Source organism: Thermobia domestica, chromosome 16 (genome assembly GCF_964235325.1).
Source record: "Thermobia domestica chromosome 16, izTheDome1.hap1.1, whole genome shotgun sequence".
Lineage (NCBI taxonomy): Eukaryota > Metazoa > Arthropoda > Insecta > Zygentoma > Lepismatidae > Thermobia > Thermobia domestica.
In genome coordinates, this window is record NC_137469.1 from 117,417,157 (window position 1) to 117,439,012 (window position 21,856).

Sequence of the window (21,856 nt, forward strand, 5' to 3'; positions counted from 1 at the left end):
ACTGATTTTCATTGAAATCCAGAATATCACTATGTTTGGCTGTTTTCAAAAAAGTAGCCCTGTAGTGGCCAAATATCAGTGTTTGGTGGTTATGGCCATTAGGACCGTTTCGAAATCACAATATCTACAACATCACGGTTTTAGTATTTTTGTCCAAAATCTCGAATGTCGTTTTCTTCGGCTTTTTTTAAGAAAGTGTCCTCAGGGTGGACAAACGGCCAACGATTTTTGGTTGTGTCCATTGAGACTTTTTCTCAGGAACATAATATCTACAACATAACACGGTTCCAAGCAATTCCACCGAAATCCAATTTCCATAAAGATTGTTCGGAGTCCTTTCTCATTTCGAAGGAGCATTGCCTCTGCAAAACTTCTCTGTAAAAAACTTCAAAACCCGTATTTTGTACTTTGAAGTCATCTTTGCATCGGCAGAGTATCGTTCCTTGAATTTGGTCCTTTTAAATCAAAGGTACCCTTTTTTAAAAGGGACCCTTTGCCTCCTTTAACCTGTTCTCCGAAAGAAACAAAAAAAACATGTGTGCATTTATTTTCGGTCTAGTGTATATGTGCCAAGTTTGAAGAAAATCAGATGAATAGAAATCCTTGTGAAGCTATCTCCTTTATAGTTTCACTTTTTGGACTTGACAAGTCGTTTGTCCCGAAGTCCTCAATTTCTTTATTACCTCAATTTGCATTGTAAATAAATGCACTTGCAAATTTGCAATATTATATACTGAAATTTCTTAGCCGATACAATTTTCTGTTCCCGAAAAACAAGAAAGCACCCGTCAAAAGCAATTCCTCGAACTTTCCCCTAGAATTTATCATAAGAAAGTTTTTTGTTCCTCTCTCTCAGAGATTTGCATCCCTTTTACCTTTAGGGCCACTCATTGACAAAAGGTACTCACATGACCGCTATATACAGACATGCTCTTAGGTAGGTCAGAGATTGGGAAAGTAGACGATTTTTAATAATAATAATAATAATAATAATAATAATAATAATAATAATAATAATAATAATTATTATTATTATTATTATTATTATTATTATTATTATTATTATTATTATTATTATTATTATTATTATAACAATTAGGTTTACAACTAGGGTCCCATCTCTTTATCTTGTATGAGAGTCCCGCTAGTCAGCTAAGCCATTGGTGTTCCTTATTCTGTGTTTCTCTCTCTTTCTGTGTCGTGTGGATGTTTGTTTTGGGGTGTTAGGCTTTTATATTAAACCTTTACATTATATAATATTTTTCTTTTTTACGAGATTTTCTTTTGGAAAAAGGAAAGAAACTGCTTTCCTCTTATGCGTGTTTCTTACCGTTCGCCTTGTTTGAACTGCTTAGATAAGATGATTTTGTAACTTTTATGTCATCCATTGCCATCACGATAATAAAATGGTAAGTCTTAACAATTTATTTTATTCTCTTATTTGCAGTTTGCCACACTGATATATTTGTAACAAAATTGAGGTTTGGTCCAACGCCTTTCGAATGTGCAACCAACCCAAGCGCTGAGCTTTTTGGGTTGCCTGCTATTGCAGGAAAGGGAGAATTGCAGGTGGTAATGCACTTTTGGAGTCGTGTATACAATATGAATATTCACATTGTGATTCAGAAATATATATGTGACCAAAAAACACTACATATGATTCATTTAATACATTGTTTTGCGTTTGACCTTCTTCATGTGGGTGTCTTCGGTATCCCTAACCAATCCCCAACAATAGTCCGCAAGCATATTCGGTTTCCATCCACTTTGGTAATGTCTTTCCATTGCTGCTATTGTTTTGTGAAACTTTTTACCATGCTTATCACTTACGCCGCAAAGTCATTTATACTTCGGTGGAAAGAAGCCTAGATGACTGTGTAGAAATTGAATTTTCAGCGACATGTTGTATACATGGTTTCCGTAATTATTCAAAAACTTGTCCACGAGTGTTTATGTAGTTCTCATCCTTTGTCTAGCCTAAGAAACCGGAACACAAACTCTTGAATGATACCCAACACTGCAGCTCAAGAGGGCTAAGCGCTGCATCATGCTTATGGTCCCGCATTAGATCTCTTATCTGGGTGTCAATAAACACACCAATCTTCACTTTGTTAAAGCTGAGATTCGGAAATTTAGTGTCAAATACTAAAATCCAGCTCCACTCTTGTCCATTCCAACCACAAAAGATTTCATAAGCCAAGTTTTATATGGAGTGGAGGGAGATATATGTCTTCAGATTTAACTAGAGAGGGGTTGCAACATTCTTAACACCTACTTGCATTGTACTGCGTCGTGGTCATTCTTTCCTCTGGTAGTGACTATCTCGGGCTCGAGAGTTCCATTCGCATAAGAAACAGCAATGTTTTGTGTATCCATTCTGTAGTCCTGTAAGTATGCTAAACTTTGAAATCGGCAACAATGTGAAACTTAGGAACATTGTACTGTACTTTTTCTAATATAAGTTTCATTATGTCATACGTTTCTTTCACCTGTGTGTCATAAGCAATTCGTACAGTTGGGAGGATATTGCCATTATGTATTAAAACTACCTTAAGACTGCTCTTTGAGGAGTCTAGAAAAAGTCTCCACTCCCATGCCACATGTGTCGTACCAAGAGCAGCAAACAAACCATTGACATCAGAACAAAAACAAAGTGTATCTTCCTGTTGAAAAAAAAAAAACTCTGAATGGTGCATGTCGTTTCCTGTATGAACAAACGGTGGCACTTATGACAAGTAAATTCCATTGTTTAAGACTGGATCGAAGAATTTCAGCCTACCACTAGGTTAGTTTCAAATCTTGAACAAGGTCATTTAAATCACTTTGTGTTACAAAATGTGGGTTGTTTCTCTCTTCAAATTCAAAATCTGACTCCGAGCTCTCCGATTCTGAAGAAGCTACGTTTGTTTTCTCCTCTTGCAGAGACCATGTTGCTGGAGGTACAGGAATGGGAACATTATCACCGTGTTTGACAGGTCTTATTGCAATCGAAATATTGTCAGGATTTTTTTTTTTTTTTTTTGTCCTTCCCTTTCATGCCTTGAATGTATACAGTACAGAAGTAGCAGTCACTTACGTGGTTGGCGGCTCACGCCATATCTTCGGAACACCAAATGACATTTTACCTTGACATTTGTTATTCAACCACGACCGAAATGCCAAGCACACTTATTACAATTTGTACTAAGTACCCACTGCCTATCTTCATCAATTTTGCTGTCGAAGTATATAGTTCGTAAGCCTTCTTCGCCAAAAATATTAATATTTCCCTCTTGGCCTTAACTATGTATTCTCCACAGGCATAACAAAAATTATCTGAGTGCGTAACACAACCTCGAGGCATTGTGACAGTCACAAAACCACTTACACGATAGGTAGACGTGTACAAACTCCCTGCCCCACGCTCAAACCTTCAGTCAGACAACTGAGTAACAGTAGAGTGGTGACTGGGAGGGAGGAAAAATACAATGTTGCCAGGCTTCAATAAGATACTTTTTTCTCACAAATTGAAATATTGGATGTAATTCAAGAAATTCTGACCTGTTTCTTTTTGCCATAAAAAAAAAAAAAAAGTTGAAATTTTTCAAAACAATCGTTGACAATTTACATACATGGTCAGAATTTCTAAACTTCTGTTCAGGTAACATCTGTGAGTATTTTACCTGAATGTATTAGGTGTTCGTTACTGAGCGTATGTATGAGTATCGCAAGTGTAAGTGTTGCAAACTTTTTTCAATTTCTCCAAATATTAAATTTTCCCTCCTTTTTAGATTACTTTCACACTGTTTTACTCCCCTTGTGTTGGAGATATCTCTTCGAGTTTTTAATATAACATACCTGAATGTATGGGATATGAGTTACTGAGCTTATATTTGCGTACCGTGACTGTCAGTGTTGCAAACGTCTCTAAAATTCTTTAAAAAAAACGTTTTTCCCAGTTTTTTCAATATTTTTCTTCTTCTTCTACTACACATTGAGCGCAATGGGTAATAAATGCTTACCGTTGGAATGTGTGTTCCATGCCCTTTCCAACGAGATATTATTTGTTATTCTGGGATAGTTAGGAAAGGAGTAGAGAGGCTTCATACCTACAGTTCTGTTATTTCCTTAAAATTTTAACCAAAATCTACTATAACTGACATTATTTCAAAATCTGAGGGTGCAGGACCAAAATTAAGATCAGATTCGTTTTCAGCAGCTCGAAAACTATAAGGAACACTTTGTTTCATGAAAGAAAATTTTTCACTGTCGACCAGTGTAATAGCATTAAAATCACAACAGAATACAACAGACGTCTGGACGTCGATTATCAAGAAAGTTCTTTAGAAGAATCTTATTTTACTCTGAACTAATTCTGTGTATATTAATCGAAAGCACCTTAAAAGAGTTCATGGGGCACTGTATACCATACAAATATTAAATAATAATATAAATACTTACTAAAGTGAAAGGATAGATGACTCGTCAAAACTATAAACACCACACATGTTGTGAAAAGAACATGCCCCGAAAAAAATACACTTGCGACTCCAAAAAAAGAAAAAAATACTACAACACATGTTAGTAAAACAAACACTGCTTGTGGCGTACTGAAGGTCAAGTACAATAGGCAGCTGCACAAAATGTAAACATTATTCGTCACGGCAGTTCAGACCTACCGCGCCATTTAACCTTACACCCAAACTAATACCTAGTTACCATCGTTTCATGGAAAAATATAAATAAGATACTAATGCTTGTGTGAGTGTCTTAATGACTTACTTGAGATTTTCTTGTTTAAATCAAAAACAAGTTATATAGAAGTTCCTCAACGAGGAAAATATCACGAAACGTTCTTCAAGTTGAGGCTACGTCATCGGTTGCAGGGATGGTTCCAATTTACATTAGATTTCGTCTTAACCATAACTTCTAATTTCCAAAGAATAAAAGACGACAGGAATTATTTTCACTTTCTTTGAATTGTATCAACACGTCTATGATTATGTTCCATAACTACTAGCTTATTTTCTTGTATTCATGTGAGGAATTTGTGGCAAATTAAGCTGGTGGCACTAGCCGAGGGATCTCGAACGTTCGGCTTATGATCATGAGGTGCAATCCACTAGGGGTTCGAATTAAAGATCGCAAGTTCGTAATAATTACTGTCCTCAGTATTTCTGTGTTTGTGTCCCTGTAGTTCTTGGAATGGGATACGGACAAAATCCCGGGGCCGAAACCTCGCCGCCCAAAATCTCGCGTGGCAAAAACCTCGCCGCCCAAAATCTCGCGGGATAAAATCTCACCTGGCCAAAACTCGCAGGCCAAAATCTTGCCGCCCAAAACCTCGCGTGGCTAAAACCTCGTGAGCCAAAATCTCGCCTGGTCAAAACCTCGCCGTCCAAAACCTCGTGGACGAAAATCTCACTTGGACAAAAACTTGGGGAATGAAACATTTCCTTAAAGTTTACCCAATGAGTTTTTAATATGCATTCCATATATAATAATAATAATAATAATAATAATAATAATAATAATAATAATAATAATAATAATAATATACAAAACATCGTGTGTGGTGGTTTCTCTGTGTATTCCTATTTTCTCCCACTTTCTTCATTCCATCATTTCCTTCATTCTGATCATCTACGTCTCCTTTAATCTACAGGACATAATAGAAGGACTAACAACTCAGAAATTTCATACTATCATAAATATTATTCGATTTTGTTAGAATTTCCTATGGTCACCATCAAAGTGAAATAAAAACTACCCCAGGCTCAAACCACATATATGTTGAAAATTTGATCGAGACCCGTCGGGTGACTCAAGAGTTATTGTCAATAACGCAGCCACTTTCATTTTTATGAATTTCTATGTCTCCCCCTTTCCCTCGCCGGCGAGGTTCCGACCCCGCGAAATTTTGGCCCGCAAGGTTTTGGCCGACGAAGTTTGGACCAGGCGAGGTTTTGGTGAGCGAGTTGTCGCCGCGAGGTTTTGTACCCAAACCGTTTGGAATACGTCGAAAAGACATGAAGTGCCAGTGGCGAACAATTCACCGGTTGGGGTGATTTGCTTAAAAAAATATGAAAGCAAGAAACTCCCATTGCAGCTACTTGGGTTCAAATAGGGTCGTGGCAATTATTAATTTTTTCTGAATGGGAAGATAATGATTATGTAATTGTTATTGTAATTATATTACTCATTTATTATTATTATTATTATTATTATTATTATTATTATTATTATTATTATTATTATTATTATTATTATTATTATTATTATCACAGTAGGAAAGAAAAAGTAACATAGTCGAAGGTATTCATAGAAACAGAAATCATACAGAATATGTCAGATGTTTCTTAGGTTTACACATGAACGCAATAATATTATTCCGTTTATGGATTTACAGATAGAATTATCATTTTATGACAACAAGAAATGGAATATAAATATTTGTTAGCTGATAACACTAATGCATTTTGTTTCACCCTTGTAGGTTGAAAGGTGAGGTGACATCTTAAATAGCATCATTCTCGTGTCTATCGTTGTAAGTTCGATCACTATTTACAGTTTGTGCACAGCTAGGAACAATTCCTTGGAACTCATTTTTGGCCCATACTACAGCAGTAAGGACATGTTTAGCCATTATGTATTCATCAATTGAATATTTTTCATGTTAGTATACACCAGAACTATCAATATTGCGAACTATAAAAAATTCCTGAATTGCCACAGCCGGAATCAAACCCGCGTCACCAACAGTATGAAACGAACTCTTACGCCACTACTCTAAGACATCACTGTTCTGGGAGAAAGAAAAAATGGAGCTGTAGTAAATTCAGTAATTACACACTTTTACGATTCCAGTGTAATAATGCTGAGACTTTCTGATTTCATTCATGATAAAATAGTTGTTAGCTTCCATAAATCATAATACCACAAAGAATGTTACTACTACCAAGACAGCTGTCTACAATTTTAAAGACAATCAATATCTTATATATCCCTTTATTCTTAATCCTCACCGTATCATTCTTCTAATTCTATAACATCTAATCTTCCTTTAACTCACATTTATATTTCATATCATTATCTTAACAAATACTTCTTTATATCTTTATAATCTTAAATCATATCCATCTTCAACCAAATTGTCATAAATCTATATCATCTCTATAACTTATTTGCACATGTTAACTCTCATTTTTCTTGGTAACTGCAAGTATCACATTTGTAAACACTTTGTGCCCAACTTTCTTTCCCTTTACAAAAAAAAAAAAAAAAAATTCTTCAAACATACACTTTACAATCCCAAATCTAAGAATCAGAATAAGAGTCGATTACATGCCATCTCCCAGACTTTCTGCTTCTCTGCTTCTCATACCATTTGGCCATCAGAAAATCAATTTGAGCCTGCACATTCTTTTGCTGCTCTATCAACCGCACAATTAGTTCATTGTTCACTTGACCTTGATCCGGTAAAGAGGTATTTCTGTGTTTCTGATTCTCTATCAGACATCCTCTAACTTCATCTGTTTGTCATCCCGATTTATACCGAATAGATTCCATCAACTTTGCTGAATCCTGAGACGTTGTATCCTTATCAAAACTGCTCTTCTTCCTTGGCATTCTGTTTTTCCGTTTACCAAACCAATGAGTCCAGCCCCGCTTGTCTCCCTTAGTTGAACCTGTTGATTTGTTTTCAAAGTTACCTTCTCATTGGCTCCTGGCCGATATAATCTCAAACTTTTCTTCCTGGGAAATATAATTTGATGCAAGATTACCTTCCGCTGAAGATTCTGTTTTACCTGGATCGGTAGCTTCATATAGGTTCGCCAACACCTTCTTTTCTTCCCTATACCTAGTTTTTTGCTTATCTCTCTGATCAGTGAATAATAAATCAAACATTCCATCCTCCGACTTCTTATACGAAGATGATTGATCCTCATCCACCCCATATGATATTGTATCTAAGTGAACTATTCTTGCCAAGTCTAGTAACTCTTCGTGTTCTATTTGATTATCCACCAATTCCTGTTTGTGTCCGTCTTCACTCATCATAGCCTGTTGATCATATTTCTGAGCCTTATAAGTATTATAACGACACGCTAATGCGAAATGGTTCATTCGTCCACACTTTAGACATTGCTTCCCCCATGCAGGACACTCTCCTTTTTTATGGTGCAATTTACAATAACTACACCGATTTGGTGATGTTTGGAATGACAAAGAACTGGAACTGGAACGTGACTCCTGCCCTTTGTTTGGTTTGGAGAACCTATTTCTGGAAGACTGCACCACATGTATGTCACTGTTAGAATTGTGCTTGTATAATCTCAATTGATGTTCCGTGCTTTCCATGTTCAACGCAATTTCAGTCGCTTTCTGAAAAGTTAATTCTTTAGTATTTAACAGTTTCCGGCGAATCGATTCATCTGCAATTCCAAAAACAAATTGATCTCGCAGATTATCGTCAAGACAGCAGTTGAAATCGCAGTAAGATGATTGCTTTTTCAAGTCCAACACAAAACTAGTAAGTGTTTGATAAGTCTTCTGCTTCAGAGTGCGAAACTGATAACGTTCAGAAATTATATTTACTTTGGTGGCATAATACTTTTTCATCTCTTCCTTAATTTCAGAATATGATTTTTCGGAAGGAGATATGGGCCAACAAATATTACACAACTGATCATAGGCTTCAGCTGCCATTACAGTAAATAAGGTTGAAACTTTTCTTTCTTCAGGAATTTGCGACGCAATATACAATGCTCAAATCTATTCAAATAAGTCTGTAACTTATCAGTTTCAGCATTAAAAGGTGGGAAGTTTGGAATCGCTGCCATAATGTTACTTAGATCTTTGGTTAATCCTACGCTCTCAAAGCCTGTTACCGACTGCGCCAAATTTGTTAGCTTCCATAAATCGTAATACCACAAAGAATGTTACTACTACCAAGACAGCCGTCTACAATTTTAAAGACACTCAATATCTTATATATCCCTTTATTCTTAATCCTCACCGTATCATTCTTCTAATTCTATAACATCTAATCTTCCTTTAGCTCACATTTATATTTCATATCATTATCTTAACAAATACTTCTTTATATCTTTATAATCTTAAATCATATCCATCTTCAACCAAATTCTCATAAATCTATATCATCTCTATAACTTATTTGCACATGTTAACTCTCATTTTTCTTGGTAACTGCAAGTATCACATTTGTAAAAACTTTGTGCCCAACAATAGTAAAGTGTTATGCAGAAAGAATAGTTCAGGGAAGTCAACTTTAAATTGAAAACTCATATGTACGGGGGCGCTGCCGTATGTTCTCGCTTCGGGCCCTTATTTTTCACGGCACGGTATTGGACAGATACTCATATTGATTGGAATCTGATGTTTCAGGACACTTGACTATTCTTTCAAACGAATTTTTCTCAATATCTTGTTTCCTAGTTTTACGTGTTTTACTTACTCTTACAGTTTTTCCACTAACTCTTTAAGAACAGAGACAAAAACACAGAAACATGGAGGATAGAAAAATCACAAACACCATTCGCGCGTTTTTCCCTTGCCTGAAATAAAAGAATAAAATATGGTGAACATGCAATTTTTAGTCTTCCATCTTCTATGTATTGTGAAATCCAGAGTTGGAGTGTGTCAATGGGTCAAATCGATCGAGTTTCCTGAGTGGGTCAGTGGATCGTGGGTCAACAGCATGTGACCCACTGCGTCCCATCATCCACCGTGACCCACTGTGACCCATCACTCACTATGACCGACTCTGACCCACCGACCCACTCTGCTCACTGCATTGTAGGCACCACCTTCTGAACAGCTTATTTTTTCACCCTCGACCCTAGCCATAGAAACTAAAAACATGTTTCTGATTGGTTACAGCTTGCGATTGCCCAAACCTTCTGGTGTATGTATTGTGTATTATAGTAGTAATAAAAGAAAATTGTTACTTTGTTGGAATTGAAGAAGAAGAAAATTGAAGAAGCAGATGAGGTTAAATTTATATCATGGCAGTCAAGGTGGAACAAAACGAGCCCTGCGAGGCTTCTAACCAGCTCCTCCTCCTACTACTACTACTACTACTACTTATACTGTGGATTCGTATAGCAAAACTGCACACGTAACGGAATCATTTTTTACTATTATTTTTATCTTATTTTCAAAAAAGTATTTTGAAAATTTTACAAGTAAAATATAAAAATAAAAAACTTTTTCTTGTCCCAAGTTTGAACCCACACCAAAACCAATTATAATTACTAGACCCTTGCGCTAGTACACTCGGCTACGAAGACTGCGAGTAACAGACGCTTGGTGTTTGCTATATTTATGCTAATCCAACTTATCAGAACCGCGTATTTAGCTCCTATGAGTATGGTCGAGCATGAATTAAAAATATGCTTCTGAACACTGGTCAATTTGTCTACGTTTTACGTTCAAGTCCTCCATTTCGCTTTTTCATGAGTTTCTGTTTACTTACCTGAGATGAGTATCTCTAAGTGAAAAAAGAACTTGAGGAACTTTTGGATATTGATATTTGTAACTGTAATAATACCAATAGGACGTATACTACTGCTTGGCTTTCGAGATCCACAGCCTCAGAATTTTAGAGGAGCTAACTACTGGAAAAAATATTTTTGAAGCTCTGTAATATTTAAATTATTGTATAAAAATGAATATAACTATGCGTGCCTAATCATCACGGCCAAATTGCAGTCAAATAAAACGGCTTTTGGTATATAGTTATGTCTTAATCCAAACTGTGATGCTATCATATTGTGTTCACTATAATAATATTCAAAGGGATAGTGGGGATCCGAATGTTTGCGAAAAAAATTAGTATCTCAGAAGCCGTTAAACTTACGGAGCTGAAATTTAGTATATTAACTCCTTATTGAAAATGAACAGTACGTCTCCTAGCATTTTTTAATATTCACCTTTATGGGGAGAGGTGCACTTTCTACATATGGTAAATAGATAGTGGGTTAGTTTGTAAAAATAATCGAAAACAATCGATATTAGTTGAGAATCAAATTGAGAAAGAAGAAATACACCTGGGTTTGATTCCCGACGGGAGCTCATGCGGTTCGGATTCACATTAATCCGTAGGTCCACGTCTCATATAGCCTAGTTGCTGAAAGGGAAGTTAAACTCAAAATCAACTAAAAAAAATACTGTGTTTCGCATCATATGTCTATATATGCTTACCATGTGCTTTATAATAATTACTGAAGCTTGTTTATTATATGGAGCGCTTACAGCACTGGGCAACCAACCCATAAGGTTGTGAGGAAAATAGACATAAAATTTGTAATGTAAGCTTCTGTATGTTGGTCTACGTACCTTAATTTGGGACTTTCAAATTTCATGCGTTTTTCCACTGAAAAGTATCGATTAAGTCAACAAGGAAATAATTAGACCATGATAATTTAATTGAACTTCATCGTAATTTTGCCCATGACAACATTTTACCGTTTTGTATCGTAAAGGTCAGATCCATCATTATTGTAATAGAGCGGTGCTTGAGCGATTGACCGTAGAAATTCAAACTCCGATTAGTTAGAATTTTTAAAACCTGGTTTTATTACACGTATAAACTTCTTAGTCGGTAGAGAAGAGGCCGTGGACCATGTGTCAGACTTGATAACGATGTGTTTTGGTGGGTCAGTGGTTCGTAGTGGGTGGTGGTTGGAGTGGGTCATGGTGGGTGGTAGGAAACGGTGCGTGGTAGGTCATGGTGGGTCATGTGTCAGAATGGGTAATAGTGGGTGTTGGTTCATGCTTGGTCATGGGTCAGAGTAGGTCACTGTGGGTGGTGGGTCAAGTTTTGATTGACTCACACCATCTCTGGTCAAATCTGTAAAACGGAACCAAATAAAGAGCAATATTAATACACAAAACGCTCAATATCTTAGCTATTCATGACAAAACTATTGCATGATCCGAATAACTAGTATTTCCATAAATCATCATTTGTTATATTTTACCGAAATACGTCATGACTTTTCCGACAACCTGATATTTTAAATGTTGTTAATACGCAAGGTTCATTGATCTCATCACTTATTCACTTACTCTCTTATGATCATCAAAACCTTTAGGGTACTTCCCGTAGATATAGAAAGATGAAATGCTGTATCCAGGCTTCGTGTAGCGTGAAAGTAAACAAATAAAAAGCAACAGGATAATATTTCCCTCCTCCAAACCCCGTACAATGGAGTGTGTTGATTATGTTCAACAAAAAGACTTGAAATCCAATCAGAAAATTCATAAAATATAAAATATGTAGCCAAGTCTCGACTTTGCAACAACAACAATAATAATAATGATAATAATAATATTAATAATAATAATAATAATAATAATAATAATAATAATAATAATAATAATAATAATAATAATAATAACAGAATTATAAAATCAATAACGTAAACAATACCTTCCAATTAAGAAAAAATATTGCCATGACGGGACTCGAAACTGTATCTCTGCCATACGAGTTTAATAATTTGCCAATCTACCAGAAATTCCTCGTACAAAGATAAAATAATTAACTAGTATTTACGGAAGATAAAAATAGAACTTTCCTTTTCTACACGTGTTGATTCAATTCAAAGAATTCGAAAATAATGTCTGCCAGCTTGCATTTTTGTGGATTCCAAAAATTTCAGATATCCTCTGATCTTATTGGCCGATGCAGATAGGACATTCAGAATCAGGACCTACATATAGCAGAAAGTACATCGGCCCTTGTAGCGGAGCAGCTTAGCGCAACAACCTAGTAAGAAAAATAGTTTTTTGGCGTGGGGTCAAACCCTGAACAAGGATTTTTATTTTACTTTTTAAATTTTCATAACACTTTTGTCATTAAAATAGGATTGAAAATAATACTCAAAAAGTGATTTACCGATTATTTTTTTAAAATTTAGTAACACGTTCTTTCATTAAAATAAGCTTGCAGTTTTACTATACGGATCCATTCTAAAAGTAGTAGTAGTAGTAATAGTACTAGTAGTAATAGCAATAGTATTAGAAGTAACAATAATAATAATAATAGTTGTAGTAGTAGTAGTAGTAGGAACGGGTTAGAAATCAAGCAGGGGTTGGTTAGGTTTTGTTCTCTTGCCCAAGTTTTTCTGTATATTTTACATGACCAACTTCAAACAGCTGGCTAGTATAGCGCGCGAATACTGAAACTCTTGGGATCGGCGTAATTGCTGCGGACCTTTCTTCTTTGGAAATTAGAAGTTACGATGAGGAAGAATAGTAGTAATGTAAATTGGGAGCAGCTCAAAACGATGAGGTAGCCTCAACTTGAAGAATGTTTTGTAATATTTTCCTCATTGACGAAGGTCTGTATATCTTGTTTTCGAGTTAAAGAAGGAACTCTCGAGTAAGTCATTGTGACTCTCATAAGGAAGTGTTTTTGTACGAGCATTAGTATTTTGTATAGTCTTGCATGAAACGACTTGAACTAGCTAATAGTTTAGATAAAAGATGAAGTGACGCGGTAGGTAAGTGGTTAGCGTATTGAACTTTTATTCGGCAGTCACGGGTTCGAATCCCTGCCAAGTTGAAACTTTTTGAAATGTTTTAATTTCAATACATTTTCAGTGTGACAAGCAAGATCTTCTCTCCTCCAGAAAGAAAAAGATGTTGGAATGAGGAGAATTGGAGAAGGTCTCTCAATGGAGGCAATCGTTTACTAACTTATTTCCAGTAGATGTTCTAAATTTGATGTTTTCAGCTACTTCCCGATTTATGCGTGGTCAATATTTTATTTCTCTAAACATACAGTATATAAAGAAATAATGCATTACATACATAGCAATATTGAGGTTAATATATGGTTTTCTTTGGAAAACACGATCCGAACCATAGAGATTCATCTTAGAACGGAGAACTGTTTCGTTAGTCACCTACTTTACAATTTTACCTGCATAAACACCTGGATCATGGATACCAACTGCTGTCAGTGCCGCGAAAAGTTACGTGTAGGCTGTACCAAAAGATGCTAGGGAGATCGCAGAGTACTATGGCGAACTATTATGGCATTTACATTGAGAAAGAAAGTGATTACTATGAAAGCTGCCTGAAATAGTTCTGATGCACTAAGACAACAGAAAGGTTATAGGTGCAATAGTAAACTGAGAAGAAATAAAATATTGCCTCACCAGATTTAGTATTCTGAAGCCTTCTTCCTATACTACAGCTTAAAAAGAGAAAGTTCAAAGACTACGTTTTAGTAGTGATGAAGGAATTATTACGATTGATAATGATTTTCTTAACACTAGAACTCCAAATTATTTTTTACACCTTCCAAAAAAAAAAATTAAATTTTTAGTTTAAAGCCCCACGCTTTTGCTCTTTAGGCTGAAAGAGACAGATGATTAATGAAAATAAATGATTGTGAAGGTAAATTTTAGAGCTCTCCGACAGGAAAACATAGCCGGTATTATCTACATTACAGGCCCATGCGCTAGCCGCTAGACAAAGGCGTATACTTGTGTGACATTTTATTTTCAGTTAGTTAAGAAAGTTGTCAACCATCCTCAAGTAACATAGGGACAGTGGTCGAAGTGAGATGGTATGCGGTGGTATGCCATACCACCTCTGGTTTTTCAGTAATGAAGACATATCGTCTCTGATTTTTCAGTAATCACGACAATATTTAAATAGCCGGTATGTTGAGTCAAAATCATAATAAAACATACCGCCTCTGCTTTTTTTCCACTTCGAACACCACATACTGTTATTCAAAAAGCCCGCCGGTTTTTGGATCGACTGGGAAATTTTAGTTTTTTATATCGTTAGTTTGGATCGGTGGCCAACATTGTTTTGTATGGTTGCTCTACCCCCAAACGTCCCCATTGTGGCCTTTCTCTGAATTTCTCGGATTTTTTCAGTTTGTGCCTAGCCATAAAGCAGTTTACTATAGCGCAACGAGTGTTAATTGTGAAAACTTTTTATCAGAACGGAGAAAGTTATGCAGCAACTGTCAGACGATTTCGCGCGGTTCTAGGGCGAAATGAGACACCGAATGAATCAACAGTTGACAGACGTGAAACAGTTCATTGAAACGAGTTCAACAGTGAACATTAAAAGTCCTAGGAGTCGTCGTAGTGGTCGTTCTGAGCAAAACATTGTGGTGATTCGTGACAGTGTGGCTGTTAGTCAGGTAGTCATAGCGAATTTCACGTACAGAGTTACTGCATGAAAGCGCAGTAGAGAAGGTCATATGCAGGGGCGCCGATCCTGGGGGGCCGAGAGTCCCGGACCAGAGTTGGCGTGGGTCAATGAAAACTTGACCCACGACCCACTGACTTACCACCCACCGTGACCCACGACCCACTGACCCACCACCCACCATGACCCACTCTGACCCACCACCCACCGTGACCCACTCTGACCCACCACCCACCATGACCCACTGTGACCCACCACCCACCATGAACCACTCTCATCCACCTTGACCTACTCTGACTCACCAAAATCCATCGTCATCAACTTTGAACACGTTCCACGGCCTCTTCTGAACTGACTAAAGAGTTTACACTTGTAATAAAACAAGACTGTGTAATTGTCACTAATCAGAGTTTGAATTTCTAGTCAATCGCTCAAGCACCACTCTGTTACAATAACGGTGGATCTGACCTTTATGATATAAAATGGTAAAGTGTTTGTCAGTGAGGAAATTGAAACAGTTCGAGGTGGGGGGAGAAATTAGTGTGTGCCAAAAATATACTTGTACTAAGAGAGTATTCTTGCAAGTGTTTATTTCTGAACGCATTTCACAAGAAACTTCTATTCGCAGGAAAATACCCTTGTACAATATGGAAAAGGTTATGGTTTCTCAGTTCACAGTATCTTTCTCACAAAAGACTTGAAAAATCAGTTGTTCATAGGGTATAAAGGTGCTCGGATACTTATGTGAGAGCATTTCCATAAAGTATGCTCATAATTGTAATTTGTGTAATCACTAAAACACCACGTTAAATTTAAGTTACAAATATGCATAATTGCAATTATTATGAATATTTATTCAAAGTAGTTTACCTAAAGCAAAGAAGAGACTTACTAAAAATTAGGTTATTTGAATAACACAAACAAGCCACTAGTAATACAAGTATACATTTTCCGTAACTCGTAATTTTCCACCTTAAAACAAATCTGAAATTGGATTTATTTCCTGTTGGTAACTTTTTGGCGGTAAATCATCCGCAGTGGAATGATGTCCATCCTTCAGCCAAGAAATAACTAGCTCGTCTACTTTGAGCATGTCTAGCTGTGGGCCATTAGCATTGATGAGCAACAAGTTAGACAATGTTTGAGCACTTAGTCTATTTCTAATATCAGTCATCTATCTGTAAATTCATAAGGGGAAATTCCCATTCCCACTCTGCCGTGGAAATTGATAATACTTCTACCCGATTTCTGCAACTACTCATCGACAATCTACTTGTTAGACTTAAGTCTGATAACGATTTTTCTTGGTCAGGTTTGAAATACTCAGCAAACCATACCATACTCTCTATCACCATACACCATTTTTTCCATATCGACCATGTTAGTTGGCAATGTCGACCCATGTAGAACAGAAACTTCATCTACCACGCCTTTGATAAGGAATCTTGTGAATAAATTATCAATTAAAGCCTGATAAACTGATGATTTCTTATTTGTTTATAAATGTATTTTTTCTAATTACACATGAAGGTTTGATACCATTACCAAGTTCCCTTCCCCGTCTAGAAAGCGAAAGGGAACGAGGTTCCTGGAAAGTGTTCAGAGGTGACTGGGAATTTCCCTCCTTCTTCAACTTCAATTACCATACTGATGTTTGCCATGTGCAAAATTACGATGAATTTCAATTAAATTATCATAGTATAATTATTTCCTTGTTGAATTATCAATACTTTCCAGTGGAAAAAAGGATGAAATTTCAAAGTTCCAAATCAAAGTAAGTAGACCAACGTAAAGGGGAAAAAAGTGTAAAATTTTCCATACAATTATGCTTACAACCCAAACTTCAAATTTCCGTGTAATTAAACTTACAATTTGTATACATATTTTTCTCACAACTTTATAGGTTGATTGCCCTGTGCTGTAAGCGCTCCATATAATAAACATAAGCTTCAGCAATTATTATAGCAGAAAGCAATGGATGTAAGAAGCCAAGCACTGTATTTTTTTGTTTCTGATTTTTTTTCTTAAATAACATCGATCGTTTTCGATCATTTTTACAAACCAACTCACTACCAATTTTCCATATATAAAAAGTGCCCCTCCCCCCACATAATGGAGAATTTAAGAAAATGCTAGGACACATTTTGTTTATTTTCAATACAGAGTTAATACATTGAATTTCAGCTCCGTAAGTTTAACGGCTTGCGAGGCACTCATTTTTTTCCGCAAAAATTCGGATACTCACTACCTCGTTAGGATATTATGCATTATAATAAAAGCAATATAACATCCCAATTTGGATTAAGGCCTAACTATATACCAAAAGTAATTTGATTTGACTTTGCAATTTGACCGTGATGATCAGGCACACATACTTACATTCAATTTTTTATATAATAATTTATATATTACAGTGATTCAAAATGTTTTTTTTCCACTAGTTAGCTCTAAAAACACACAGGTGTCGAAAGCCAAGTTGTAGTGTAAGTCCTATTGCTATTATTACTATTAAAAATATCAATATCCAAAAGTGCCTGAAGTTCATTTTTCACTTGGTTAGATATACTCACCTTAGGTAAATAGACAGAAACAAGTGGAAAAGGAAGGGAAATGAACGTCTTGAAAGTAAAACGAAGACAAATTTACCAGTCTTCAGAAGACACTGTCTACAATGCAGTGAGCAGAGAGGGTCGGTAGATCATACTGAGTCGGTGGGTCGCAGTGGGTCACAGTGGGTCATTGTTGGTGGTGGGTCGCAGTGGGTCAAGGTGGGTGGTGGGTCACATGCTGTTGACCCACGTTCCACTGACCCACTTAGAGAACTTGACCCACTTGACCCACTGACCCACTCCATCTCTGTCCCGGAACCCCCAAAGCTCATGTGGGCCCCTCATTGTATTTATAAATTTACAATATTTGTCATAATTTGAATGTATAATGTCTTAAAATTCTCATATATGCTTTCTGCATCTGAATCCTCCCCCCCAATTTACAGAGAAATTGACGCCCTTGGTCATATGCCCGACGTCATTCACCATACCTAAAATCGGAATGTGTGATGAACATCTTTATGAATTTTGTTAGTGTGTTTTGAAAAAAATAAATTTAATTATTAGATGTAACAAAACCGTCGCGCTTTTTGAATAACCCTTTATCTATATATATAAAAGAGAACGTACAAAATTTTGTCCGCTCATCACGCTAATACGGCTGAACCAATTTCTTTCATTTTTGGGGGGTTATTAGGATTTGGACCCTAGATGGTTTTTATCATATCACTTTAATTTTTAATTACCAGTGTCTTGAGATAATTGACCATTCAAGTGTCCATAACGTACAAATCCTTTGTTATTAGTTCATCATAGGTAAAAATAAACGTATTTATATGCAACCCGCATGACCGTGTCACTCGGCGGGTTAACATAAATGACAGGCGATATACAGCGGAAAATAGCTTGAATCTTCTGTTTAAAATTTTTTAATTGATTTGCTTATTTTTACAGACACTTTTACAATATGCCAGCACCGGGATGACCGCAGCGAAGCGGGGCGGGTTAACATAAATGACAGGCGATATAATGTTAAGATTTACTGCAATCTTCTATGGTTTTTATCATATCACTTGAAAGCGAAAAAGTAAAAATTATCTAAGTAACAAAGTTTATTGCGTTCCGGGGTGACCGCAGCGAAGCGGGGTGAACGCTGCTAGTATATAATAAGAAAAAAACTACCAGATAAGAAATCAGAAAAGGTAGGAAAATAAAATCAGCCAATGGGATTTGAATCAGGTTAAAAAGCAAGGGCGCCGATCCTCGGGGGACGAGGGAGATCGCACCTTCCCCCCCAAAGCTCATGTGAGCCCCTCTATTGTATTTATGAGTATAGAATATTTGGCATAATTTGAGTGCAATTTGTCTTAAAATCTTCATATATATACCTTCTGCATCTGAATGCCTCCCCCCAAACTTGCAGAGTAATCGGCGCCCTTGTTCAAAAGTATTGAATTCTGAAACAAAATACCACACGCACAGCAATTGAAACAACTGTAGTGTCAACCTTCAGTTGTATTCGTACCTAACGAAGTTCCTATGAATCCTCCTTGTTTCTTTATGAATTTTTCTTTTGATTCGAAAAGTTTGGGCGTTTTTTAACAACAGTACAACAAAATTCTCAGTATCTGCCAAGATACTATTCAACGACCTTAAAAAGTTCGTTACTGAATTCTCTGTGTCTGTGTGTGTCTGTCCGTCTGTCTGTTATTTGCAATTTTCTCAATTTTGAGCCCTCCATTCGACAGAGCATCAAAAACTATCTGAGAAAGTGATAACATTTTTAGCGTCACTCTCCCCGTTCTCGAGATATTGGCCAAAAATGTCCGATTTCCGGAGATTTAAGGAGCCATATCTCGAGAACCCTAAGTCAAAGAGAGATGATATTGATGTTGACCAATACCAAAGACAATGGTGAACATTTTTGGTACTAAATAGTAACCAGTGGTCACCAGTTAATATCGGCACCAAAATGTTTACCACTCTCTTCGGTATTGATTAATACCAATATCATCTCTCTATGACTTATAGTTCAAGAGATATTGGCCAAAAATATTGTTCCAATTTTGGAAAATTTTAAGGAGCCATATCTCGGGAACTGTAAGTCATAAAGAGATCACATTGGTGTTGATTAATACCTAAGAGGATGGTGAACATTTTGGTAGCAAATAGTAACCGGTGGCCATTAGGTAACCGGCCACCATTCACTAGAAATTGGCCAAAAAAAGGTCGAATTCGAGAGATTTAAGGAGCCATATATCGGAAACCGTAAGTCATAGAGAAATGATATTTTGCGAATTTTTGCGCGAAAGAGAAGAAGGTTCGAATAAAAAAAATCTACTTTTACATGTAGGAACAATCACAATTATCCCTCCCGCTCCATGTCTTCATTCTTTTAAATTTCGTTCTGGCAATCCTCTTGGAGCATTATCAACAGGTTTATTCTGAAAAATCACACAATTTTAAGTAACAAAATAGAAGCTATAGATTTCCAACAAGGAACTACCGTATTGGGAAATATCATTATGATTTTCCCTTCCACAAGTTGTTGCCAATTTTAAGGGATTCTGAAAAATTCACGAACGCTATTTAGATTTGGAGGAATATACATTAAGATGTTTGTGCTGTATATCAACTTCACCTTAGAATGTAATCTTCCATTTTACGTACTCACCATCAGTCTTCGCACTTTTTCACGATAAATTCTTCTTACCAATTCCACGTTACTTATAAATTCTCCCACTTGTCCAATTGAAATAGGTTCCAATATTATACTTATAAACGAAATGACAATAGCTAACACCAAGTCTCCTATACTAGCTGGATCAAATGAAGGTAATCCAGTATTCGTGACGAACTTAGTGACCCGAGTAGCCATTTGAGAGTACATAAAAAATTCTTCCTCATTAGACAAAGCTGTAAAATAATTCATATGCATATGTATTATGTGAAAGAAAATATTAAATTATACTATATGCTTTTATATCTACATCATGTCCTTCCTCTTTACTATCTTTAATAGCTATGCACAAATGGCAATATTTTAGAAAAAGAAATCCTCAGGCATTTGCTTTTCAGTAAGACAAATACTACGAGGTGCTAGCCAAAGTTTCCGAGAATTTTATATTCCACAGAACTATATCAGTATGTAAACCCAATAGTTTTCCAACTGAATGTTTGCCAAACGGTAATGTTGTGACTTGTAAGTGCACGCGTTGATTAGTGTTATACTGTCTTCTGCTATATCTGCGAATTTTGAAATGGTGGTAGCAAAAGGATCTGCATTACGTCTTCAAGTAGAAAAAGCAAATCTACGGCTGAAAGCCATAGAATGCTGAATGAGATTTAACCGTTTCGAAGCTCGTCGGGAATTTGTGGAGGATGACGGACATCAGATCGACCGTCTTCATACACAACTCCAGGAACGATAGCAAAAAGGCGATCGCCACTATCTTGCACCAACACCTTACTTGCCCGACTTCTAAAATGAAATTCCAATTGAAGAAGCAGTGTTTTGACTTCATCGATGAGTTCTAAGTGGAATCACGTAAGTTCTCAAAAACACGGTAGTAAGTGAACTCATAGGATTGCTACACTTTCAATAGTAAATCGCTGGAATCCTTAAATACAAGCACAAGGTTACGTTGTGTTTAAGGTAAGTATTCTTACTATTACAAAAAATTCTTGGAAAATTTTGGATAGAACCTCGCATATACTACTTTTTTTATGTCTTAAGCACGTTGAATTCGTGAAAGTTAGTTGCACATTAGTGTTTTCTTAAAAGAAAGAAAAAAGAAGAATTTCAATCATTTATCTCGAACGGTATAAAGGAAACATTCAAAATGTCTGTTTGAACTGGAAGTTCAAATGTTTTGTAACTGAGGGAGATCATTGTGTTTCGTGTGATACATAAGCATTTATGTATCAAAGCCTGCATGCATCTCTTATTCAAGAAATTCAGACCGCCAATTTCTTTTGAAGAAGCATGTATTCTTCTCCGAAAACAGAAATAAATCTGTATCTCTGGAGGTAGACTATGCTAACTCACTTTTCGGTTGAAATTGAGTTGGAATACTTTTCTTAAAAATTCAAGTATGTTCTTTCTGATAGTGTAATAATGTAGG

General features: G+C 36.2%; 1 protein-coding gene across 1 annotated transcript in view; it reads right to left on the minus strand.

The window, feature by feature from the left end:
• The window catches only part of LOC145673364 (uncharacterized), a 779,808-nt gene that overhangs the window by 68,829 nt on the left and 689,123 nt on the right, over positions 1 to 21,856 (minus strand). The window contains exon 31 of the mRNA XM_081743004.1: positions 20,407 to 20,648. Within this exon, the coding sequence (XP_081599130.1) occupies positions 20,407 to 20,648 (242 nt within the window). The remainder of the gene's footprint in view (positions 1 to 20,406; positions 20,649 to 21,856) is intronic.